Source organism: Hermetia illucens, chromosome 6 (assembly GCF_905115235.1).
Source record: "Hermetia illucens chromosome 6, iHerIll2.2.curated.20191125, whole genome shotgun sequence".
Classification (NCBI taxonomy): domain Eukaryota; kingdom Metazoa; phylum Arthropoda; class Insecta; order Diptera; family Stratiomyidae; genus Hermetia; species Hermetia illucens.
Window position 1 is genome coordinate 51,507,103 of NC_051854.1, and position 27,771 is coordinate 51,534,873.

A 27,771-nucleotide genomic window follows, 5' to 3' on the forward strand; every position below is an offset into this window, starting at 1 on the left:
CTGTCTTTCGTTGTGACAGAGACTGCACTGCGCTTGGCAAGACGACTGGCGCCCTAATAGCATTTTCTCCTCCTCCTACGATTCTATCACCAGACGTGTCTTTCCGCCAAACGTATGTCCCTTTATCATATCGTGTGCATATTTTCCCTGCCTAAGCCCGCCTTTTCTGTACGAGGATTTCTTCAACAGATTATCAGAGGTCCTAATCGTTTGGTTTCCCTCACTTCCTTGCATCCTCTGTAGCGACTTTAATCTTCCTATGCTCGCCTTGCCTTCCCTCTCCCTAATAACTCGACCCACACTTCCCTTCCTCAATCCACTTTCATGTACACCTGTGGCGCCCTCCAGTTTAACCTTTCTAGAAACCACTTAGATCGCACTCTTGACCTTGTCCTCTCTAAACTGTGCGTTGTCTTTCCCAATCCCTTCATGCTCCGTCTTACGTTGCCGCTGACGCCACATGGCTCCATCTGCCAGAGCTCCCAGAATCTCTCTGACAACGTCGTTTGAAGAGACTTCCCTTGTGTCTGGATAAAATTGTTGACGAAACTCATCCCACCTTTTGCAAGCGAAAAAATTGTGTACTTCGTCGACCGACTTTCAAAACACTTTTACAAAACAAACAATCAGGAGATTATGCCTTCCTCATCTTGTGCAAGTAAGACTAGAAAACCTCCATGCCCCAGTTGGGTAAAGAAATAATCACGGATCTAAATTGCCGATGATCAGCGCGACCCATCTTCCTCTTGGCTAATTTCGCTACGCCTTCGTGAACATCTATCTGGAATGTATCATTACAGTGCGCTGACACGCGGTTGATGTGATCGGAAGGTGGAAGCGGCATTGGGTAGGCCACACATTAAGGAGGGACAACTTTCCATTGCGGGCTACGCTATGGAGTGGAACCGTTGTTCGCCTGGAGCCTTAGGAGAGGTCTCAGTAGTCCAACTTCTCCTCCTGAATGGGGAGTAGGCCCACATCTGTACTCAACCCTACTCCTTCGGTCTTTAACATCATCATCAACGGCGCAACAACCGGTATCCGGTCTAGGCCTGCCTTAATAAGGAACTTGAGACATCCCGATTTCGCGCCGAGATCCACCAATTTGATATCCCTAAAAGTTGTCTGGCGCCCTGGCTTACGCCATTGCTCCATCTCAGGCAGGGTCTGCCTCGTCTTCCTTTTCTGCCATAGATATTGCCCTTATTGACTTTCCGGGCTGGATGATCCTCATCCATACGGATTAAGTGACCCGCCCAACGTAACCTATTGAGCCGGATTTTATCGCTCATAGATTTCGTGGTTTGTAGGCTACGGAATCGTCCATCCGCATGTAAGGGGCCAAAAATTCTTCGGAGGATTCTTTTCTCGAACCCGGCCAAGAGTGCGCAGCTTTTTTTGCTAAGAACCCAAGTCTTTGAGGAATGCATGTGGACTGGCAAGATCAGTGTCTTGTACAGTAAGAGCTTTGACCCTATGGTGAGACGTTTGGAGCGGAATAGTTTTTGTAAGCTGGAGTAGGCTCCGTTGGTTGTCAACAACCGTGTTCGGATTTCATCGTCGTAGCTATTATCGGTTGTGATTTTCTACTTAGATAGGAGAAATTATCAACGGTCTCAAAGTTGCAGTCTCCTATCTTTATTCTTCCCTTTTGACCAGTGCGGTTTGATGTTGTTGGTTGGTTGGTGTTCGGTGCTGACGTTGTCATTGATGTGCACCCCAAGATCTCACGCCGCCTGCTCGATCTGGATGAAGGCAGTTTGTACGTCTCGGGTGGTTCTTCCCATGATGTCGATATCGTCAGCATAGGCCAATAGTTGGGTGGACTTAAAGAGTATCGAACCTCTTGCATTTACCTCAGGACCACGGATCACTTTGTCGACGGACAGGTTAAAGAGGACGCATGACGCTTGCTTCTTTTGGCGCATCCGTTTCATCGCTCCAACTACTGCATTCCACGCGGTATCCGATTTCACCCTATAGCCCAAATTTCCCACCATTAAGATCCCAGTTCATACTCGAGGTTTCTTCCTGGGCGTTTGAATCTTGGGTAGACGAAGAAAACATGTTCTTGCTAATGTCGAGCTGATGGCCGTTGGTTTTGCCCAGTAAACTTTAAATGGGTTTAAAACCAAGCTTTGAATCGAAAGTTAATGCCTGGCTGGGAGCAAACGGAATGTGAGCCTATGCAGATCTGAGCGGTTTTGCGTTTTCGTCACTTCGTAAACAATACCAACCTCGTTTTCTGTTCGACAAGCTTCAGTCCGAAGTATTCAAGCCAGGACTTGATTGTACAGAAAACCTCACTCGCATAAATTTCTACTTCGGCCTGGTTATTGGAAGGTTTAGCCACCCCAGCGTCATCTGTGAATCCCACGACAACAGCCTGCTTAGGTACTGGGAGCCGTGGAACGCATCATATATTGATACGGTTTCGTCTGGCAGAATTGAATGCATTTTTGATGTCGAGAGTCACCAGTGCGCTATGACGAACCTTTCGCAGGTAATTCAACGTCCAGCTTCCGGTTTCCCACTTGTTTATTTTAGTCGTTCATTAGTTTTCTACGAGTGTAGGGGTTAGAATGCCCACCGTTCCATAGCCGTCGTTGGCCTGTAAGGTCAAGGTAGGTAGGTAGGTAGTTAGGTAGCAGTGGTAGTTAAGTATGACTTAGCACAGATGGTAAGCCTTCGCCATTTAATGCCCGCGGTTGCGAAATAGTCGCCTTTGATAGTCACCAGCGAGATACCGACTGTACCCGCCGAACGGCTGCCAAGAGCAGAGCCCCGCCTGGCCAATCCGTCAGCCCACTCATTCCCCTCTATATTCCCGGGAACCCAGAGGAGGGCGGCCTTGGGCGTATCGCCCTGACTGTTCAGCGCGTCTCTGCACTGCCCCACCAGCCTGGAGTATGTCGTCGCAGAGTACAGGGCCTTGATGGCCGTTTGTCTGTCGGTCAGAATGACTATGTTACATTTGGGGCTCGGGAGCAGCCATCGACAAATGTGGGGGCACGAGCTTTTCGGAATTGTTTGTGTGCTTTTTTTCCTCTTGGGCGCCTGCTGATTCCCTGGACCGTTTTTCTCCTGGACTCTTTTCTTTCTTCGCTAATATACGGACTCCGACTTGTTTAAGGTTTATGTAAAACAAAAGCAAACTTTCTAAAGCCGGTCTAATTTTTAACATTTCTTGGGAAGGTGTCATCATCAGGCTTTACAAGCATTCATAACCCTCGGTTCTATGTTCTATCTCCATTTTAACTTTGGATCCAGGATCACACCCAGATACTTTACATTAGAAGAAAGAACCAATCTTTGTTTATTCAACCGTGGTAGGTGGAATTCAGGTATCCTTGTCTTGGTGGTGAATAGCATCAGTTCTGTTTTGATTGGGTTTATGCCGAGCCCGCATCTTGCGGCTCACAGGTACACCTTTGCAACGCTCCTTCCATGATGTCGCTCATAATGGACGAAAACATCCCTGGCAATAATATCACCAAGTCGTCGGCATACGCCACTACCTTCACCCCGCTGCTGTCCAATATTCTTAAAATTTCGTCCATCACTATTAATCAGAGCACCGAAGAGATGATGCCACCCTGGGGCGTGCCTCTGTTCACAGCTCTGCATGGCTATAATCCAATGCGTAAGATACCCCTCCAATCCAATACTGATCAAGGCCTCCTTGATGGCTTTTGGTACTACCGTTGTTGAAAGCTTTCTCTATATCCAAGAAGACAGCTAGGGTTACTACTTGTACTGTAGTGACGGCTCAACTGTGTCAATTACCTGGTGGAGAGCGGTTTCTGTGGATTTTCCTTTGAGGTGGGCATGCTGGGACTGGGAGAAGGGCGTTTTCTCCATAATCGTCCTTAGGTGGATGTCCAGGACGCGCTCTAGGGTCTTCAGCACGATAGAAGTCACGCTGATTGGTCAAAAGTCCTTCGCGGACTCATGGCCATGTCTGCCCGCTTTCGGTATAAAAATAACTCGTGCGCGTCTCAAGGACTGTGGTACTTATCCTAAAGAGATCCAGCTTCGGTAAATCTCAATAAGCCACGGCACAACCCTTTCCTGCTGCGTCTGTAACATGACCGCCCCTTGGCAATCTTGATGGCCGATTTGTTCTTCTTCAGGCAGTCCTTATATGGCTGCCAATATTTATGCCTCTAGCAGATGTTGAAGATTTCCCCTGGTCAACTTCCTCCAGCTGGAGAGATCTTCATTTCAGCACGGTGGCAGTGTCTTCTTGCTGTACTTAGTAGGGCCTGAGACTTTAAAGGTGGTATCGAATGCCTTTTCAAGAACCCTGACCTTTGACTGCAGTTCGTCTGCCGTGCCAATCTTGCTAATTTGCGCACTGGAGAGTTTGTTCTTAATTACTGGACCAAACTTTCTCCCATCGATGCTCCTGTCGACTCTGAAAGATTTGGAGACCTCTGCGATCAGATCAAGATTGAATAGTATCCGACTTAGCAGGTCAGATACTGTCCAATTCTCCACCTTAAGAATCTCATTGTCGGTTATTAAGGTGATATCAACGACCTCCTTCCAACCGTCACAGTTCTCCGAGCTGGGAAAATGGAAGGTTGGTGTACTGCCCCTGTTACCCACCGATAAGTTTGAAGTAATAAGAAAATCAGAGAATGACTCACCTCTCTCGTTCATTTCCAAGCTGTCCCATAGCGTATGCCTTGGCGTCGCAGCCTATCAAAAGGTCGGCCTTCTTTTTTGCCATGGTGTTCGTCAAATATTGTAGTTCTTCTGGCGGAGCTGATCGGTCGTGAGCCATGTAAGGTGAGGAAATATATACGCTCTGCCCCCCCCCCCCCCCTGCTCCAGTTTGACCACGACTAGATCGCTGGAACTCAGGGCTGGACACAGAAAAGCGTGCAGACTCTTCCACGTGAGGATACATGTTCTAGGTCTGTCCTGATCAGCGTCTCCTGTGGTGTAGAGTAGATTGAAATATTTGCTTTGGAGCCCTTTGATGGTTCGCTCGCCTCCGACCAAAGGCTTCTATACTAGTGCGATCGGCATAATGTGTTTGGGTGGAGGGTTCGTCAATTCCCGCCGGACCGTCGATCCTCATGTCTTCCAACAGCTCGTTAGTGACGTCGATTGAATCTAGGTCGCCGTCCGATTTTGCAGACCGGACCACTCTGACTTCGAACCGCACTTTACAGTCAGTTGTTTGTTTGTCTGTTGTGCCTCCTTCTTGATAACAACCCAGTCGTCCTTGGAAATTCTGGTGATTGTAAGGTCAAATTTACTAAATGAAGTGACGGCTCAGTGAGATTTAGTTCGAATATAGTCCATCAATTACTGCCGACTGCAAGCTATCCAATGGGCACGATTCGGGGAGGCATTTTTTGACTCCCTAGTCCAAATTCGCACCGTTTTGTCAACTGTGGGGTCTCCTAGTACCGTCTGACGGTCTTGGTAGATGAGAGGCCATCAGAGTATATTTCAGTCCTGCTTGATCCATAAAATGCTTTATAAGCAGCCGTAACTCATTGCTGACTTTCGTGACGTTCATTACCGTCCTTAATGAATAGGACCACCGGTAGACGAACTAATCTATACTTGCTAGAAATTACACTAATTCATTATTATATTTTGCATCTGTTCTTTAGGATTGACCCTGACAATAACCATTTTCCGGACGTCGCGTTGTAATAGATTGTGAGAGAAATACACAGGCATAACAAAACCAACACAATTGGACCCTTTAGACAACTCAGCTAATTTTTGAATTAGTCGATTTGAATTTTATGTGCTGGCCCTTTCTTGTAAGAATTCGCTATTCTAAAATACATACAGATCGTATGTTTTACCGGCATCTAGTATCGTTAGTAATGGAGATACATTTACATTTCATTTGAACTATTCAGAGTGCAGCTAGTTGCGACGAATTGAAATACACTTCAGTCAGTTCTGCAATTGGTATGATGGAAGAGTTTGTAGTTTTTGCTTCCCTAAGAAGAGCATCTGCTAGGATGCATAATTAGTTGCCATGCAGAATGGTTTAAATGCATGCAAAAAGTTGAAAATAATCGAAGGAGGTATGTGATCCATCTTGCAGTTCCTCTATGACAGAAGCATTAAAGTTCATTTGATGACAACTGGAAGCATCTAATAGTGGAAACAATACTTGGAATCAGTTCAATTTCTGTCCAATTAATATCGAGAACTGTTATCACACAAAGAGGATAAAGAACTTATGCCTTATCCTTTCAACAAAGGGGAAAGGGTGCCCCCCATTAATTTTTATGAATTAGGTGGTAGAGATTTAGCCACTCTACTTAATGGGAGCGCGGGGCTCTCGAATTTTGTTATTAAAAAGACGGGGGCCGAGAGAGTCCAAGTCAAATGTAACAAAATTGCAGATTACAAAAAAAGCACGGGAGGTCCTCGACCCAGTGAAGGTTCCTCACTTCACCTACACTCCACAGGAAGAGAAGGTGCAAACCTTCCTTCTGAAAGGCTTGAATGCGGAGGAAGAGCCCGATGAGGTGCTCACAATGCTCCGGGAGATGGGAACTGATCTGATCGGCATCAGGTCGCTTAATTACCAGGCCATTCGTTTTGAGCGCCTGCTAAGGGGCGAAATAGTCCGGTGTCAAAGATGCCAGCGCTATGGTCACTCGGCAATGAACTGGCAAATGACCTTACGATGTGTAAAGTGCGGGAAAGACCATACCGCAGCGGAATGTTCGCTGACTGAAACAGGGGAAAGGAAAAAACTTTGTGTGTCAACTGCGCAAGCGGAGGGCATGCGGCTTCGTACCGTGGATGTCCTGCATAAGGCAATGTTAAGGTCACAAGGCAGCAGGCACCGAGAACGGCCCAAAGGACGAAGGTGTCAGCGGCGTTGAATAGTACCGCCCCTTCGGCACCAATCGTCTCGGGGATCCCATTTGCAGAAGTAGTTCGACAGCGGGGAGCTAATAAGCCCCAACAAGATGCAAGTGGCGGGATGAACACCATCCTCAATAAAATACTAACCATGTGTGAAAACATGCAGCATACGCTACACGTACACAATACAAAAATAAACAGCATAGCAGAATATTTACAAAAATAGCATGCCAGCTGCTAGGCTTGCAGTCACAGCGGTACCACTGGATGGTCTCCGGATCATCGCGATTAATGTGAATTCCATCATAGGAATCCATCGAAGAGCGGAGCTCCTTGATTTCGCTGCCAGGCAACAGCCTGACATAGTGTTGATTTCATAAACCCACCTCGGTGCGAGGCATTCGATAACATTCAAGGATTTTGAATTTTGAACGATAGACGAAATTGTGATGGGGTGGTACCAGAATACTTGTGGGTCGCCATTATCGTTTCAGGCATATTAATAGGCCTGCATTTAAAATCCTGAAATGTATGGAAGTCTCTTGTATTCTGTTTTCACTGCCTAGAGAAGGAAATTCATACATTCTGTCAGTTTATGCAGTGGGAAGCAATCGAGCCAAGTTCAAGGAGGAGTTCCATTCTCTGTTTACGATACTCGAACTGAATAGGCTGCATAATTACTATATTATAGCTGGCGACTTGAATGCTAAGCATACCTCGTGGCTAAACGCCACAAACAATCCCAGAGGGGTATTCCTCAAATCTTGGATAGAGCAATACCAGATAGAGTATAAATTCGAATTATATGGGTCAGAGAGTCCAACCTGGCCCAGGGCAAATTCCTATCTGGATTTGTGTATTGCTGACGCGCGCTTGAACTTTAATTTTAGGAATCCTCAACGGAAACTACAGACTCTTCCTTACGATAGCGAACATAACGCTATTCTTATTGAAGTTCTGTTTGATGGACGAAGAGTTCGCCTTCTGCCTATGAGCAGTGGCGTCCACAGGCTGAACTATAAACAAACAAATTGGAAGAAATTCCAAGAGAGGTTTATTCGGGGATATCGAGAGGAATGTCCACCTCTTGATGGGCAAAACGATAGTACAATTGCACCAGGTGACAGGAACTTGAGCAACGAGGAAATACTTCAGTATCTTCTCAAGCTGGAGAACTTGACGCTGGAAACAATTGAACAAGTCGTCCCTAAGATTAAACCTCGCAATAATATGGAAGGATATGAAACTGCAGCCATAAAACGGTTGAAAAAAGTGAAAAGCCTTCTGCTCACTCGCGTCAACAAAATCTATCGAAGATATGGGGACTATCATATTGGTTGAGTTCAAATCACTTCTAAAGATCGCGCGGGATCTTATCCAACATTACGTAAATGAAGTGAACTCCCAATGGCGGGAGAAGTTAAAGGGTATTTCACCAAGGGATTCAGATTCCATGTTTACTAAGATAAATACGTTATTCCGGAAGAAGTCACGAGTAACTGTGCCGAGAATTAAAATCGGTGGCGGCGAGATACAACACATTATTGACTCAGGTATAGACACCATTAGTGTAACTGCTGATGCTCAAGGCAATTACATCGTGATGGATGATGCTCTGAAACTCGAACTAGGGGAGCACTTTGAATCGGTGCATCTGCCCAGAACGGACTTAGAGCCAACGAGACTTTCGGAAATTGTAGAACGAGATGTCCACAATTTCAAATATAGCCTGAACGGCATCACAGTTCTCCAGTTTAGCCCTGCGTTGCAGGCTGATCTCATACCGAGTGATAATCTGCTTGATTACTTTGTCATGTGTAGAGTTAACTTCCATATTTAGAAGAGTAAACAATAAGAGATCATCTGGTATGGATGGCATTCCCAACGTAGCCCCCAGGCATTTACCAGACATTGCCATTCGTAATTATTGCATTTTGTTCAATAATTTATTGAACAATTCCTTCTTTCCAGGACAATGGAAGAAAGCCCGAGTATTCCCGATTTTAAAGAGAGGGAACGATTCATCCAGCCCTCAAAGCTACCGCCCAATCAGTTTGCTGCCTAACATCAGCAAGATGTTTGAGGTTTTGGTATTGAAAGCCTTGAACGGGCATATCAAGAAGAAGGAATTATTGCCGAACACGCAATTCGGATTTCGATCTGGACATTCGACAACACATGCAATAACGAAGGTAACGTCTGATATTCGCTGGCGGATTAACAATGGTGAGTGCGTAGGCGCTTGCCTTATAGACATGGAGAAAGCCTTTGATACCGTCTGGTTGGATGGGCTGATTTTCAGGCTCCTGAAGAATAAGTTTCCCAGCCACCCCGTAGCGATGACGGACGGAAATCTCACTACTAACAGAGAATTTTCTGTTCTGAATGGATTACAGCAAGGGACAGTGACTGCGCCTACACTTTTTGCGGTATTTGCCGGTGAATTACTAAACTCTTTCGATTTTAATAAATCTCCTAAAAGGTCATTGGTTGCTTTTGCTGACGATCTGGTAGCCTACACGGCACACAAGAAGGTAACTGAGGTGCAAGTTGAACTTCAGAAGATGTTCAATGATATTAAGTTCTTCACGAACGATTCTGTTTTGAAATACCTTGGCGTATGCCAGTAGGAACTTGAAAAGGAATTGGAGAGATTTCCACATTGTCGCGGACCAGGATAGTTAAAGTCGCGCTAGAAAGCGCTCGCAGGGCATTCGTGTCTCTTCGAAAACTCTTTTATGCTCCACATCTTAGCAGAAAGGTTAAGATTATTTGCTATCTTACTTTGGTTAGACCGGTGCTCACCTATGGGTGTGCTATCTGGCTTAATTTGAGTGCTAGCCAAATGGAGAAAATAAGGATTGAAAGGAAATGTCTGCGTGCTTGCACGAGGCTTCATAGGACTGCTTCGTCAAACTATGAGCACTGTGTAACTAATGAAGTGATGTATGCAGCTGCTGTTGTGCCAAGAATCGACACAGTTATCGTCAGATTGATTCGGAATCATATAGTACGATCTGCTTCGCATGGTGAGAATCCTTGGGTTTCGCAGCCGTTCTACCCAAATGATGGGTATTTCGAAAAAACTCTGACGACAGGCTTCATTCCTCCCGAAGCGTTCGTGTATCTTGACAGGAATGGTCTAATTCTTGATTCTGCCGGTGATCCGGTTATGAATCATATACATAGACGGGCCACGGACAAAAGGATAGAATACCCCCCGAATTTGACAGTGGGGGCTCCGGGATTCGACTGGAGATACTCCAGAGCGAGAGCAATTGATATTAAGCGGGATGAAAAGGAGAAATCCTGGTACTGGTGGCTGCGGGATGCCGGTTAGCGGTGACCGTGCTCAGTTCTGCCATTTGTTTCTTGGTGGGGCTTTGTAAATATGTACATATTGAACGGGTGTTGATTTTGCCTCCAGTTGTAACTTATACATACATACGTTATTATTCTTTGTTTCTTTGTAAATATTACAACTTTTATTATTACCTTTTCTCCCTATGGGTGTTATTGTAAAAAAAAGAAAAAATATATAATTATGATAGTTTTAAGAACAATAATTTAAGTTAAAAGTATCTTTTGAAGCGATTAAATATTTATTATTACTTTTATGTTTCTTTATTTGCCACTAAGACCAAGTGAAGTCTGTCGGCTTTTTGACCATTTCCCAACAACTTATTGTAAAATTAAATTTTTATTTCTTAATGTTTCTCTTCTCTGTCTGTAAATCGTTATTCGAAAACTTTGAGAGCCTGTGGCGCGGCAGGATTCGCGGCATTCGAAATTTATTTCGAATGTCGCGAATACCAGCGGACAGATGACGTCACCGGCGCTTCACTCAGTTCAGACCTCGCTAAAAGAGTGAAGAATAGAGTAGGTGACGAGAAACGTCAGATGAAAAAAATAATAATAATAAGTAAAAAAAGACAGTTGGCAGTCATTGTGAAAAGAACGAGTTTTGTGCAGAAAGAAAATAGTTACGGACGGAAATCAGTATAATTTCTAATATCTCGGATTTATAATAGGAGTACTTTTTTGAAATTGTGTATTGAACTTTGTTAAATACGAGAACTTTGTAAAATACAAAAAAACATGCCAGAAAACTATTTCAAACGTACCTGGTTTGTTAATTTTACTTGGAATTCCGGACGAATTGTCTAGATATTATCAAGTTTTCATTAAAGTGAAGGGATAAACATCGGTTCAACTTGGAAAAGAATACAAGCTCCTAAAAGCCCACAGTGGCCATTAGATTTAAGTTATTTTTGTTATTTTAAAAGATTGTTTTTTATTGTTCATTTTTCCAATCTATATATTCTTGTTACCTATTTCTTAAATATAAAAAATTATTTTTAAAAATAAAAACATAAAAACAATCCTTTCAACAAACTCGTTCAACACTTTGTAGAGAAACCTACATCGAGCGAACTTTTTTCAAAACAGGAAATATTCGCCTGTGCTCTCGCTGTTCATCGAATCCTATCTCTGTATGATACAAAAATATCCTTAAATCATAAAGACAAACTTTCTGCTCCTTTGTCAGCGCAACGTTTGCCATCGATTTATGTCAGCTCTATAAAATCAAAACATTACACTCAAGCTTAATATGATTTCTTTTGTAACTAATCCTTTTTGTGAAATCTTTTCTGGATAGGTTCCTCGTCAGTTGGGCGAAGTGGCGGCATTTGGTGGCTCCAACATTGAACCCTCGGTTCGCTCGTGCCTCGAAAGAGCCGGAATCTCACAAGATGGTAAGTAAATAAAAAAGTAATAATAGCCTTCAAGTTGCAGAACGACGGAGGATATGTGAGTAATGTTCATCGGAAACAGTGGTCCTTAGGTGATAATGTATAATTTCAAAGGAATGCTAATTTTTCGGTGGCAATTTAAGGAGACAAATAGTCTTTCATAGTTTGGTTCGGACCCATAAATTCAAAGAACATCTCACAAAAACGCGAGCAGGGACATTATGCAATTTTATTACTTACATTCAATGTTGTGGAAGTACAGCGAATCCATCACCAGCGTATCTTCCTCAATGCATCCGCCCCATTTCTCATCCAAAACAGATAAAAGTACATTGAAATACATCCCTCGGTTCCGAATAAGTTTCGCAACACTGTCACACCATCTATAACGAAGCGAATTTTCTTTTTGCACAAAATTCACTCAAGATAAAGTGGAGAAAGTTTCTTGCGTGAAAGTCTACGTGATGTATCATTTTTATGACCCTCACATTCACTGGGGGTGATACGAGTACGCCCGAGGTGGATAGGTCCTTCGCTGGGGCTGTGAAAAGCTCTATGTGGGCAGGTATATGTCGGCATTCAGGAATATAAAAGGGAGGAATAGCATCATATATCATCCAAGGCAAGGATGTCTATTCGTCATATTTTCGAACACATTCAATAAAGATTTTTGTTTAGCGCCATTTCCGTCTCTATGAGAATCGTTATATCATTCAGAAAGAGGGCAGATGAGGGGATGGAGATTCTATATTTGATGTAGTGAAATTCTTTTCAGACCATATATTATGAGGATTAAGTCAGGTTTTTGAGTAATATTACTAATTATGGATGAGGACGTACCACGGCATCTATACGTACATACTATATTTTCATATTTTTCAGTTCAAACACAATGATTTTCCATTATATCCAACAATAAAGAACAAGTCGGGAAACCGGAAGCTGGACGCTTCAGGTACGAAAGGTTTTGTGTAATTCTTAGTACGTAGCACGTAATATATGCATATGTCCACTTTCGGGTGATATTGACATTGATAGTCTTCAATTTTCAAAGAAGCAACAACTTCGACGTATTATAAATTTGTTAGTAATAGTGCGATTTCCATCAAACTTGGTATGAGCATGCTCTACATTATAGCCTACATCATTGCAGAATTTCGTGCCGCTATGATTAATTTAAGGGGGGCTTCCAGCCAATTACAAAAAATTATAGTAATATACTATTATTAACTTTCTTTGAACAGATACCGGTATGAAAGGTATTTCGGAGCCAAGGCACCATATAGTGGCAGCTTCCTGATTTTTTTCAAATTGTTCGGTTTGGTAGTTTCTGAGAATGGCCCCCTTAAAGAAATGATCACTTTCAACCTCCCGTACTCTCCACGTTTCCAAGAAATGTCAAAACTAAGACCAGCTTCGAAAAGTACTAATCGAGACCTTTAATTTGATACCCCACATGACTATATTTGATGAAAAAAAATTCTACACCCCCCTTTTGCATGTATGGGGACCCCCCCCTCAAATTCAACGTAAAAGGATGTAACTCACTGTATGTGTGAGCGTTCACAGTTCCCACCTTTCTACCAAATTTGGTGTCAATCCCTATAACCGTCTCCGAGAAAAATGCGTGTGACGGACAGACAGACAGACAGACAGACAGACAGACGGACAGACAGACAGACAGACAGACGGTAAACCGATTTTAATAAGGTTTTGTGTTTACACAAAACCTTAAAAACGGATTTCAAGCCGCTATTTCAGTCCTTCACCAACCGCAATTTATCTTTCTTAGTGACGTTTTCTGTGTCATTCGAGGGAAAATTGCACCGTAGGGATACACACATATGCTTCCTTTTAATTCTATAAAACTGGAGCAAACGATATTACTAATTATTGAAGAGCCAACAAAAAACCACCTACACCCCGAACAAGTTCAATGAGAAAGTTTTCCCTTTTTCTGCTAATTGGATCCAACAGGACGATCCTGCTAGGAACATTTTTCCTTGTATACCTGACAGTTGTAATATGACATTATTGGGTTAGGTCAGATGTTCATGTCTCAGGTAAGGAAGCTGTAATTAAGGAAAGTCCACCGCGTGTGCTATTGATTTCCCTTGACCTTTGTGGAACTCGAGAAACCTTGTGTAACATTATGAATATAACACCTTCTATATAGAAGCGGTTGGCGGTAGGATGACATGGAGGATAGGCCAACATCACATCTGTTGATTAATTAGTTAACCTGAACATTAGTTGATTAGTTCTTCAAACCAAATGTTCGAAAGGCGCAAACAAAACTTTGTGGTATTTTGGCCTATTCCAGCTGATTTGATTCGCACTGGTTAAAGAAAACAACAGCCCTAGGGCAGGATGGCCTTTATTTCCTTTATGGTCCCCATTGACCCATAGCGCGTTTCCAATAGCGAATATTTATGTTCCGGAAACAGGAAACTGCCGCGAGGAGTTAAATATGGCTAGTACGATGGCTGTTCGATAGCCATTGTTTCGTGTTTCCCAAAAATTTAGTGACAATCAGTCTGGAATATGAGGGCACATTATCGTAACCAAAAATCCATGAAATGTAAATCAGCAAATCCGGCTATTTACGACGAATTCATCATCACCAGCACTACAACAATCAGTATTCGGTTTAGGCGTAGCTTAGTAAGGAATTCTAGACGTCCTGGTTTTGCGCCGAGGTTCACCAATTCAATATCCTTAAAAGCTGCCAGCCGCCCTAGCCTATGCCATCGCTCCATTTGATGCAAGGTCCGCCATGTTTTCTTTTTCTACCATAAATATGGGCTTTATAGACTCCTTGAGCTGGATCATCTGCACGTACATGGATTAAGTGACCCGCTCAACCCAACCTATTGAGCCGAATTTTATCCAAAACCCGACGATCGTTGTATCGCTCACAAATTTCGTCGTTATAGAGACTATGTAATCGTGCCTTCATCATGTAGGGCGGATGGGAAGAATTTTCCGGAGCATTCTTCTCTCGAGTGGAGCTAAGGTTCATAGTTTTATGTAATGGCTTAATTGGATTGCCGATAGTCAAAAGACCACCAAGAAGGAAGAGCTAACCCAAAAATCTAAAAAATGACGAAGTTAACCGTCCAGGTCCACTGGCAAATTTTGAAGCTCCATCAAAGTGCCCCGCCGACACGTGCTTGTACGCTTCTCATTCCACAAAAATTCACTCATTTTTTTCCGGTACTTTCAATCTCAGCTGAGCTTCAACGTCCTGGCGGTAATATTGAGCGAAGGTGACGTTGGGGGATCTCCCTCAGACATATTTCCAATACTTAAAAATCAAAAATGGCCAAATGAAAATAATGGATTACTTCTCCACACGAGGTAAATAAAAAAAAAATGTTCAAGGTTGGAGAAAATGAAAACTAAAATAACGTTTGTCACGTCAACGTCAACGCAAAAAGAAATAATCATCATCATCATCATCAACGGCGTAACAACCGGTATCCGGTCTAGCCATGCCTTAATAAGGAGCTCCAGACATCCCGGTTTTGCGTCGGGGTCCACCAATTCGATGTCCGTAACAGCCGCTTGGCGGCCTGGCCTACGCCATTGCTCCATCTCAGGCAGGGTTTGCCTCGTCTTCTTTTCCTACCATAGATGTTGCCCTTATAGACTTTCCGGGCTGAACCATCCTCACCCATACGAATTAACTGACCCGCCCACCGTAACCTATTAAGCCGGATTTTATCCGCAACCAGACAGTCATGGTATCGCTCATAGATTTCGTCAATATGTAGGGTACGTAATCGTCCATCCTCGTGTAAGGAGTCAAAAATTCTTCGGAGGATTCTTCTCTCGACCGCGGCCAAAAGCAATTTTTCTTGCTAAGAACTCAATTCTCCAAGGAATACATGAGGACTGGCATGATCATTGTTTTGTACAGTAAGAGCTTTGGCCCTATGGTGAGACGAGCAGAACAGATTTTGTAAGCTGAAATAGGCTCTGTTGGCAGCCAAAAACCGTGCGCGGATTTCATTGTCGTAGCTATTATCGGCTGTCATTTTCGACCCTAGATAGAAGAAATTATCAACGGTCCCAAATTTGTAGACTCCGATCTTTATTCCTTCCATTTGACCAGTTTGGTTTAATGTTGTTAGTTGGTTGGTTTTTTTGTGTTGATATTGCCACAATATATTTTGTCTTGCCTTCATTGATGTGCAGCCCAAGATCTCGCGCCAATCTCGATGAAGGCACTTTGTACGTCTCGGGTGGTTCTTCCCATAATGTCGAAATTGACAGCAAGGCCAGTAGTTGGGTGGACTTAAAGAGGACCGTACCCCTCGAATTTACCTCAGCATCACGGATCACTTTTTCCAGGGCCAGGTTTAAGAAGACGCATGCCATCCCCATGCCTTAGACCATTGTTGATGTTGAATGGACTCGAGAGTGATCCTGCTGCTTTTATCTGGCCTCGTGCGTTGATCAGGCTCAACCTAGTCAGTCTTATTAATTTCGTTGGGATACCGAATTCTCTCATGGCCATGTAAAGTTTTACCCTGGCTATGCTATCATAGGGGGCCATAAAGTCGATGAAAAGATGGTGCAACTGATGTTCATATCCCAACAGTTTTTCCATCGCTTGCCGCACAGAGAAAATCTGATCTGTTGCCGATTTGCCTGGAATGAAGCCTCTTTGGTATGGGCCAATGATGTTTTGGGCGGATGGGGCTATCCGACCCAGCAAGATAATATTAAGAATCGCTGACCCAACAATCCAATTGAATCAGGGCCTTGAAGTATGTTAGAGCACTTCATTGAAGACCGCAACGGTACACTGCAGTACACTGTAGGAGGCAATGTGGTCAGCATCGCGCTCGGCGGAGATTATTACCCTGATTTGCCTTGGGTGCTCATTCACAGCTGAGTCGACTGGTGTCTGACATCCAGTCACGATGACAAATCCTTCTGTCACCAAAGAGATTTGAATCGCGACCTTCCGCTGCGGCACCTCATCGCAAGATAGCGGAGAATATCTTATAGATGGTCCTCAGCAACGTGATACTTCTATAATTGCAGCACTGCGTGATATCTCGCTTTTTATGTATGGGACAAATAATACCTCGTTGCCAGTGGTCAGGCATTGATTCGCTGTCCGACACCTTGAGCATAAGTTGATGAATCGCTTGGTGTAATTGGTCGCCTCCATGTTTAACCAATTCGGCTTTAATTCCATCGGCTCCTGACGACTTATGGTTTTTAAGCCGGTGGATTGCGCGAACTGTTTCTTCCATGGTTGGTGGTGGCAACATTTGTCCGTCGTCTTCAGTTGGCGGGATCTCCAACTCGCCGGTATTCTGGTTGTTCAGCATTTCACCAAAGTACTCAACCTATCGCTCCAATATGCCCATTTTGTCGGAAAGCAGATTTCTTTCTTTGTCTTGACAGGATGAGCATCGAGGTGTATAAGGCTTCATCCTGCTGACTTTTTGGTAAAACTTCCGCGCCTGGTATGGTTTCTCCCTGTACTTTTCTAGTTCACTGATTTGGTTCTCCCAAGCTTCCTTTTTCTGTCTGTGAAGTCTCTGCACGTGCCTGTGTTCTTTGAGAATGCAACCTTACTTGGTATTATGCTAGCTTCATCGTCGAACCAGCCGTTCCGACTCCTTTTGCGGCTGGGGCCAAGTATGTTTGTGGCCATATTTATGATAATTTTGTTCGACGTACTCTTTGCGCACTTTGAATTTGAATCTATTGTCTAACATTACACGTAAGTATTTTACCGTCTCCTTGCTGCCTACTCGAATTTTGAAGTATTCCGGTTTGTTATCAATACGCTTTCTGTTTTGTGATTTGCGAGCACTAGTGATGTCTAATGTCTTTTCTACTAAAAGGACTAGAAAGACTAGTAGATCGGTTCATAAGGGATACCCACATTCTTAAGTGGCCACTTCACCATAGACAACACGCCTACCAGAAAAGCAAATCCACGGAGACAACACTCCATGAACTTACGGCAAAAATTGAAAAGACGATGTTCGAAAAAGAATAGGTCCTAGGCGCATTCATGGATAACGAAGGTGCCTTCAATTATGCCTCATTCGCGGTAATTTGTGATACGGCAAGACAGCATGGAATCGAACCGCTAGAGTGGAGAAAAATCCACATATCGGTCGGCCAGAATTCTATTAAAGCAGGATATCTTAGGGGCTGCCCACAGGGAGGGGATCTCTCTCCACCGTTATGGCTCTTGGTAATGAATACCCTGCTGTGGCTCGTGAAGGACAAAGAAGTCTTCGCGCAAACATTTGCGGACGACCTAGCCGTAATAATTACCGGCAAGTTTGCGGACACAGTATGTGACCGTTTGAATGCAATTCTGCATGTAATCCACAGCTGGTGCCTCCGCAATGGACTCACGATGAACGCTAGGAAGACTGGACTAGTTATGTTCACTAGGAACGTCAGGTGGGGCAGCTATACGCTACCCACCTTAGCAGGGGCGAAATCCAGCTGGCACAAACAGTCAAGTACTCAGGAGTACATTTCGACTCCGAGTTAACGTGGAAGCCTCATATCCAGGAACAATATCAGAAATCCTGCAGATTGCTCTGGTGCTGTAGGAATGCGATAGGTAAGACCTGGGGACTTTCACCTAAACGGATTTACTGGATGTATACATCCATAATAAAACCCATTTTGATGTATGCATGCATCGTCTGGTGGCCGAGACTGAATTTTGCTAACAGCAGGAAGCTGCTAACGGAGATTTAGAGGCTTGTTTGCCTAAATATTACTGGAGTAATGAGTACCATGCCGACTGCGACACTTGAAGCTATACTAGATTTACTCTCTATTCACTTGGAGGTGAAACGGAAAGCAGCCAATGATGCATACAGGCTCGATACCATTGGGGCGTGGAAAGGCGGCTTATCACACGGTCATGCGTCTATCTGGGAATTCCTTGACAACATCCGGTAGCCCTGATTCCGACCGATCATATGGTTTCCAGATTCGTCTTTGAAAAGGCATACACTGTCGTAATCACCGAAAGAGAATAATAGTCGACAAATGGCCATGTTTCTTTTCAGATTACAGACTTAATAATCTTCACCAATGGGTCAGCCATGGAGGTTCGGATCGGGCGCAGGGGTGTTCTCGGGGAATCGGGTCGGGCCAGTCCCCTCGGAAAAATTACGACCACATTCCAGGCGGAGATATATGCACATTTCATTGTCAGCAGCAGACAAAAATGAAGGGGTCGTACCATTCGAATCTGTTCCCACGGTCGGGCGGCAATATCAGCACTAAACAGCAACGACATATCAAGCCAGTTGGTATAGAGTTGTCATCAGACGCTGCTGAAACTTGGCCGACTGAACGAAACATTCCTAATATCGCTGGTAACGTGGGGGCTTGCAGACTGGCTCGCCGAGGGTCTGGATCCACAATGGTGGGGCCAGAACCATCTCTTGGAATCCGACCATCTACTGTCAAGCCTACTCTGAAGGGTGAAATTGCAAGGATTCATGCAGCCGAGTAGAGAAATTTGGACTATTGCCGGCAGGCGAAAATCCTTGTGAAAGAGCCTAGAGCCACTAGAGCGACATATTTGTTGTCCGTTAAGAAGTTGGACATAAAAACCCATGTAGGGCAGCCAATGTGAGGACGAGGAGGAGATGGCCTTGCAGTTTTTGTGCAGCTGCCCGGCCTGCTCAGATCTCAGACGAAGACGAAGACGTTTTCTTTTATTGTCTTCTGAAAGCCAGTATCCTCCTGGCTTTGCAACTTTTTAGACCTGTTTCAACTAGCAGCAAACCTCGAACAAGCTTGTTTTCTGTCTTTCACGGACTCACGGATAAGGTTCCTGTGCTGGCGGTTTGTTGTCACGCGTTTTCTGCCAGTTCTAGGTTTATTTGCATGAGTGTCAGTCTTGATAGCAGATTGCATTGCGCACCAACTTCGCAATTTCCTTTGGTGTCTTACCTTGCTGATGTAAAAGTTCGATTTTTTCACGATTTTCAATACTAATTACGTTTTTTTCCGGCATTTTTAAATAACTCTCTTCTTAGTTTAGCCATAGAACTACAAATGTCTGATCTTCACGCTAAGATTGACCAAATATTAACAGAAGATTATGAGGAAAAATAAACATTCCATTATGCACCAGACATTAATTTGTTCCCACCTCAATGTTATTGAAGATATCCCGAAAATCTCATTAATAATTTCTCATACTCTTTCAGTTCAAGGTGAAAACGCTGAAATATCAATAGAAGCGCAACATTTCCTCGGCTGGCTGCAGCATGAACCACAAAGTTTGGTATGGCTTCCTGTCCTCCATCGTCTCGCGGCTGCAGAAAATGCCAAACATCAGGTAAGTGTCTATCGAATCCTTAACACCTCCATACCTTTGCAGTGACACTATTCCTCCTATTCGCAGGCCAAATGCAACATCTGCAAAGAATATCCAATAATTGGATTCCGATATCGTTGCTTGAAATGCTTCAATTTCGATATGTGCCAGAAATGTTTCTTCTTCGGACGTAATGCCAAAAATCATAAATTAAGTCATCCAATGCATGAATATTGCACAACGGTGAGTATTATCTAGGATTTTGGTTATTTGGTGAACATATGATGTACAAAGTTTAGGTTTTTCGTGCCAAGTTATGAAATAAGATTCGAAGATAAAAAGTGAAATGCAAGAAGGTTCCATAATTACAGAGAAAACGCCAATGGTTCCTAATGAATATTTAGCACTTTGCACTTTGGAAACAGGGAACAGTAGGTCCTTTTGTTGGCTTCTGCCTATTTTATGTACTGACAGGAATCTGCACTGAGTACAGATACTCTATTCATACTGGCCGACGGGAATTCTCTTGAAATTCCTTCCATAAAAGGTCGGTACAATTTCATTAAAAGTTCAGAATCATGGCAAAATCCTTTCGAAGAACCATTTGAATATGATATTTACTGAATCCCACGCTTCCAAACTAACTTAGAAATGTATCTACATAGCATACATATTTCTGTAGAATTAGGAATTCATGAGTAAGCTGTAGCTGTATAGCGGAGCCAAGTTATTCTTATTGGTGAAGCTTCATCAGCGTTCCTGTATCTCCGGATATGGTAATTTGTCCGCTTGAATCCTGTGAATTGTGGCTCGGTAAACCCTGGAGGCAGTTGAGCGAACCCTCGAAGCCTGTCCCAAGTATGATATCTAAATCATACTTGGAGATTTCAACAGTCAAGTAGGAACGGGGCCCGTATTCAGACGAATACGTCGTTATGAGAGGCTTGCATAGAGGTACCAATGATAACAAACTGCGGATTATTCAGTTAGCAGTATCGCATGAAATGTTTGTTTGAAGTACCTATTTTGCGCGGAAAGCGGTCAACAAAAATATGTGAGCCTTTCCAGACAGGACCACTTTCAAACCAAATTGACCAAGTGCTGATTGAACGCCGCCACCTCTAAGCCTTGATGAATGTCAGAACTTATAGGGGGGCCAATATAGACTCGGATCACTATCTCTTTTGCATGGTGCTCCGAGTTCGAATTACGACACCACCTACAATCCTCTCTGACAACCAGGTGAGAATGAATACTGAAGCCATTCGCAACATAGCCCTCCGTAACACCTATAAGATGAAATGGATGCCGCAATAACCGCAGCTAACAGATGTCCCGGAGATGAAGTATGAATAAATGATCTTCACAACCACGTGAAGAAGTACGGAACAGGAGCAACGAAGTATTATCTGTCCCATACATAAAAAGGGGATATCACGCAGTTCAGCAATTATAGAGGTATCACGTTGCTGAGTACCAGCTGTAAGATATTTTCCGCTATCTTGCTAGGCAGTGTAGCCCCATACACCCAGAACGTCATTGGCTAATACCAAAGAGGCTTCACTCCAGGCAAATCAGTAACAGATTTGATTTTCTCTGTGCCGTAAGTGATGGAAAAACGGTTGGAATACGGTCATCAGTTGCACCTTCGTCTTTTCGTCGACCTTAAAGCCGACTAAGACAGCATAGCCAGAGTAAAACTGTGCACGACCTTGTGAGAATCCGGTATCCTAACGAAATTGATAAGACTGACTAGGCTGACCGTGATCCATGTCCGAGGCCAGATAAAAGCAGCAGGGTCACTTTCAAGACCATTCAACATCAACATCGGTCTAAGAAAAGGGGATACCCTATCATGCGCTCTCTTTAACCTGGCCCTGGAGAAAGTGATTCGCGATACAGATGTAAATGAGAGAGGCACCATCCTCTTTAAGTTCACCCAACTATAGGCCTATGCTGACGACAGAAGAACAACAAGAGATGTACAGTCTACTTTCATCCAGATCGAGCAGGCGCTGACTGGCTCGAGATCTTGGGCTGCAGGACGAAGTACATTGCGGCAACAACATCAAATCGCACTGGTCAAACGAAAACAATGAAGATAGGAGACTACAACTTTGAGATCGTTGAAAATTGCTCCTATCTAGGGTCGAAAAACACAACCCATAACAGCTATGACGATAAAATCTGCGCACGGTTGTTGGCAGCCAACAGAGCCTATTTCAGCTTACAAAAACTGTTCCGTTCAATGATTGTGATATTGCCAGTCCTCATGTATTCCTGGGAGACTTCTTAGCAAAAAAAGAAATGCGCGTTCGAGAGAAGAATCCTCCGAAGAATTTTTGGCCCTCTACATGACCGTGGACGATTCCGTAGCTTACATAACGACGAAATCTATTAGCGATACCATGACCGTCAGTTTGTGGATAAAATCCGGCTAAATAGGTTGTGGTGGGTGGGTCACTTAATTTGTATGGATGAGGATGATCCAGCCCGAAGAATGAGTTAATACTACCCTCGCCGTTCGCTTACGATCTGCCATGCGTCGCTGAATGGCCGTCAAGATAATGAGACACAATTTGAAGTCGCGTTTCTTTGTTCTCTTCGCTGAGTTCATGAGGCAGTCATATTTCCAATTTTTCAGCAAGTCACATCAAGTGAAAGTAGATGAGTACTGTAACATGACCGCAGCTCACTTTTCCGGCCAATTTATTGCTTCCTCTTCGCCATGGGACTCAGAGTCGGGGTTTTCTTTTTTGTCAGGATGGCTTTTTCAAGCCACCCATTTGCTTACCCGTGTCATTAATATTAATAAGTCTGCTTTCCGCCTGTGCATCCGGTAATAAGCGGCGAAACATCATCTGGCATGTAGTAATCTTAGCAGACTATCGTAAGAAGTGTTGCAGAGGTCTGGTTCTAGGATGGATCCCTGTACTACCCTCAAATGTGACCTTAGTCCTCATCTTACTCTCTAGCATTCCATAGAGCTGTTACTCAGATAATCTGTTAATATCCGTAAAAGATTGCTCGGCACGTGGAATGAAAGGGGAATTTTCTAGCGTGCCTAGAATGCTTTTCCGTCGGATTAAAGCATGAAGGGTTACGAGGAGCATTATTCTTCGAAATCAGCGACTGTGTGCCTCAGCTTAATGAACCTCATCCACGATTTCCATGACAGGATTCACCATGAAACTCCGAACTGTCTTGCAAAAAAGTCCCTGATAACACGTTTCGCTTCGCAGAGTCTTTTCGAGCCCTTTTCGACCATGTCAAATGTACAGTGTGGTTCGGTATGCACACGGCTACGCTAATCAGCGTGAACCTCATCACTTTCCAGAAGGAAAGGAAAATGCGCGCTTTCAGGCAAGCTTCGAATGCACCGATATATCTCTGCCGGACAACATCGAGTCCTGGTACCTTCTTATATTTCATTGAGATGCCTCTTCCAACTCTTTTAAGGCAATACTTAGTACCTTACACGCCTTCGTCATCAACACGCACCGGATGTTTAGGGAATAATGCCCGTGCAATGCGGTCCATCTGTTCTGCATTAAGTGAACAGGATTTTCACAGAGCCTCAATTTTCCTGGTGACGAGTTTATAGCCGAGCCTCGACGGATCCGTATTCACCTTCATGACCAAAGCCTGCCTGCCGCGAGCTTTTCTTTTGCTTATGGTGCTGCGGAGTCTCTTTTTAACTGATCTGTATTCTGTCATTGCGGTGCATGCCTTCTCCTGGTCATTTGAACAGTGTCCAGAAAAGCGAAGCTTATGACACAGCTTACGCAGCTCAGCAGATTCGCTGTTCACAAGCGCATAGAATGTTTGTCATGACTGGTAGCCCTCCTAGACATGGAAGCCTAGTAGACTATTGTGATTAGGTTGAGAAGTGAACAGTGTCATTACGCGTAGTGTCCTCTAACGCCGCGCTGCCTGCTCCTAGAGCTTTGACGAATTTTCGAATTAACCTTTGCAACGTTCCATGCACAGGCAGAGCGCTGGGATACTGCACACCAAAAGATAACGTCAGTCATTTCACATTCGATTATTCATGTTGGCCTGCCAAAAAGTTTTTCAGAACCCGCCATCCATTCATCAACGACATTCGAAGGTTATGTTTGGGGTACTTCCTTCGCAGCCTGGGCAGTGAAACGTTGTCGATGTTTGTGATCCAATGCTTAAAACTACGAACTTCTCTGGAGTCTGGGTGGCACATGCCTCATCCAAGTGCTCTGGCATTGAAGCCACTCTGAATCAGAATTCGTCCCTACGTACTCAAGACAGAGTCCTCCAGAGGATAAAGGCTTTGTCGAAATTCCGGTATTGTCTCATTTGGTGTTAGATTGACGCTGAAAAGCGTTATCTCTATTCCTCCACTGAATCTAGACAAACCATCTCCATGGTCTCGAGCAAGTATCCGAAGTCGGGTACCGTTTTAAATCCAACGGTACTAGATAAGTCGAGATGCTATGAAGGTGGGTCCTTGTTCTGCTACTGTTCGCTGATTAACATTAAATCAATCTTTACCTCCGCACCGAACTTCCCTAGTAGGCCGTGAGCGATTGCATTCCAGTGCATTTTGATTTCTAGGATACGGATCATGTTACCCCTTTCCGCTCTAAAGACCTGACATCCCTTTGAGCCTGCAACATATATAAGGCTCTCACCACATCCATCACTTCCCCTGCAGAGAATGCAATGCTCCTATTGGTTGTGGTGATCTCTCTGGCTGCATTTACGGCATGTTGCCCTCCTGTCAATTTCTTGGCGGGCTGGAGACGTGTGCTCACAGTCTGAGTATCTGTAACACTTGGTGGGGGTACAATAATTCATTTTGCACATACAAACTAACTCTGATTTTTGTACTTTCCTCGCGTAATTTATACCATAGTGAGCCATTGGTGGCGAGAATACACAGAGCTGACACCTTTATGGGCATTAACTGGGCACGCCCGCTTGATGACCACTTTTACTTCGGTTTATCGGATTTTGAGAGGGCATGGAGGGTCTAGGCCAGAAACTAATGCCTTGTATTTCTTGAATGGCTTGTTTGTTGTCTTCGGGCCTAATTCAACGAGGATTCCGCCACCCTCCGTTTTCCGTATAAAAGGCATTGCTTCCCTATCTTCGGCTTTACTCCTATGGCAGATTTTACTGAGATTATATGGCGGTCTAATCCTCCTTTGTTTCGTCATCTTTTCCTTTGGTGCTCCTTCATTCGTAGCCGACTACACGTGCTGTTTTTCCTTGTCATTTTCCCCCCTCCAGGAAGAGTTGGTCTACCAACCACGCACCGTACTTTATATTGCTTAACTTATTGTCAGCACTAAATGCATCTTCGTTGTTTTGTCCAAAATCATGAAGTGCGACTATTTGTAGTTGGAAGGGCCCGCTACTGTTACTTGGAGGCTCATCAACTAATATGTGCCTCCTGTTATCGGAGTGCTAGAGCTCGTGACATATAATCGGGGTATTACAGCTACATGGCGCGAAACTGTGGAAGAAGGGTGCAAGCTTCTCGAAAAACTGAGGGAAGTGTTGAAGGATGTTGTCAGGAATCCGTAACAATAGTGCAGAAGGCGCGCAATCTACTTTCGGTTTAGCCCGTCAATTACGACTGAAGAGTCCGCATTTGACGGGTAATGGAACTTGTATGGGATGCGATTGAATGAAAAATGATTCAGCCAACCGGGAAGACATTTCATGGGCATGGTGAATATTTTTGTTAAATTGTCACACAAAAATATATCAAATTCTCGTCTCAATGAAGTTACAGTTTGTCGGTGGGTGGTGCATTCAGTTCAACTGGCGACCGGGTGCATTGCAGGCTCTTTGGCTCTGGATGGCGGACTTAAATGTGGCTAACGTACTATGACACAAATAAGATTGGTCTCAAGCAAATAGTCTAGGAACTGAATCTGACTAGAACAGAGTGTTTGACAACCGATTGCAATGGAACAGGTGCTGAGCGTTTTAAATATCTTGAATCGGTACTCCTAGCCAGGAGTAAAATGCGCTATCATATTGCCTTACCAAATAGCGCAACCTGAATTGGACAACCATGACACATTATCAAAGGCCTGTCACCCTTTATGATTCCGTGTAACAATAGGCTATCAAAGATAATGAACGCCGCCTCATCGTAATGAAGACGAAAATGTTGCATTATACCAGTTCGATAACACGTTGTGGTTATCTCCGAAGTAATAACATCTTACGATTGACATGGGGTTACACCCATCGAGAAATTGTGAGAGAGCATCGCCTTCGACTCCAAACCATTCCTCGATCCGTTCTTGGACGGACTTTATTCCACTCAGAGTTCTTCAAGTTAAGTGGAGCCAGGCCGGAATCTGCCTTACAAATTGCAGCATTCAGAGGGCTCGTCTGTTCCTTGTTGTAAAAATGGGTATGCGTTTCGACTTGGCGTTGATGTTGTGCCGCATTTTCAACTACGCCCTTCCTTACGATGTCACCAGACAGCTTCATCCACTCCACGGTAGAATTAGCATGATGCATTCGAAGCTTGAACGTAGGAGTCCATATCCGCCCTTGGACCTTTTCTAGATCGGTGTTCATCCACCGCAATATTATGAAGAGATAGCGAACACATTTAGTGTGCCTATTTTATTCTTCCCCGAGAAATGTGATCTAGAAACCATCTTCACACGTAGTAGGAATTCGGTCGATGTCAAGGTCAGTAATGTCCGGCATATGACTCAATATGATCTTCGCGGATGGTTTGGCTTTTAAGATGGTCAACTGTACCAGTATACAACTTGATGTTATCCAAATACATCAATCGCACTTAGCACTAGGCTATGTCGACTCGTCCTTTTTATATAGACCATATTTAGTTGCAAAACCATGCCCTCTAGCTACATTCAGTAGCCATGAAAGGGGATGCGGTGTCATACAAAATCAAAGACAACCCTGGAAGGTGCCTCTCCCTATGTAGATGCGTTCTGAAGTGTTTGTACCCTGTGATCAACACACTGATAAGGTGGTATGCCACTTTTCCATGACTATCGCCAAAAACTTCATTAGTTTAGTATCAATGAGATGCAGACATAGGACATTGATTAGTCATGTGTGTGGGGCACTGTAAAAAGCCTTGGCATAATCGATATACCAACAAAACAAATTTCTTTAGTCTCTCGCTGCCTGTCCTACACCTACCGAGTCAACAGTTAGTTGCCCTTTGCAGTCCCTTGATCCCATTCGACAGTCTCTCTGCTCCTCGGACACACTGTTATTGCTCCCGAGGTGCACATTGATCCTTCCACTGAAAATAGAGGTTACGAAATCTTGTGTTTGCGGGGTTCTACTGCGGGGTGTTTTTAAGGACAATATCGGTAATTCCCACAGAGATCAAGGATGAAAATTCTTCGGGCCAACTAATGACTTATGTATTTATGCTATATCTAACAACCATGTATATTGGAGAATTTTTTCTGAAAAAAAATCCAATACCCGACCCAGACGAGGGTCCGTCTAGTTCTTCCAGCTGTTTATGGCTCGTCTAATCTCCTCTTCGGTAGCATCCACAAAATTCATAGCCGGAATAGTGACATAGCTAGTGTCGTTGGCTTAACTCCAAAGTCCCAAACCCTCTTTATTTTTTTCTTTATCCGTCTGCTTTCATTGCCAGTGCTGACTTGAGACCACCTAGTAACGGCCAACCTTAATGAATTACACCGACATGTTGCTCATGAATCTTTTTTATGAGGATGTCTTTAGTTACGCAAAACAATAACACGAAAGCGAATGTTCCGAGAGTGCGACTTGATAGCCGTGATTGTACTACATTGTTGAGACTCGATCCCG

The 27,771-nt window shown here is 43.9% G+C and overlaps 1 protein-coding gene across 9 annotated transcripts in view; it reads left to right on the forward strand.

Annotated features, from left to right (window-relative positions):
- Positions 1-27,771, forward strand: part of LOC119660390 (dystrophin, isoforms A/C/F/G/H) — a 1,277,654-nt gene that overhangs the window by 1,224,065 nt on the left and 25,818 nt on the right. For all 9 annotated transcript variants that reach the window (XM_038068919.1, XM_038068914.1, XM_038068920.1 and 6 more), the window contains 3 exons: positions 11,519-11,615; positions 19,835-19,965; positions 20,032-20,187. In XM_038068919.1, the coding sequence (XP_037924847.1) occupies positions 11,519-11,615; positions 19,835-19,965; positions 20,032-20,187 (384 nt within the window). The remainder of the gene's footprint in view (positions 1-11,518; positions 11,616-19,834; positions 19,966-20,031; positions 20,188-27,771) is intronic.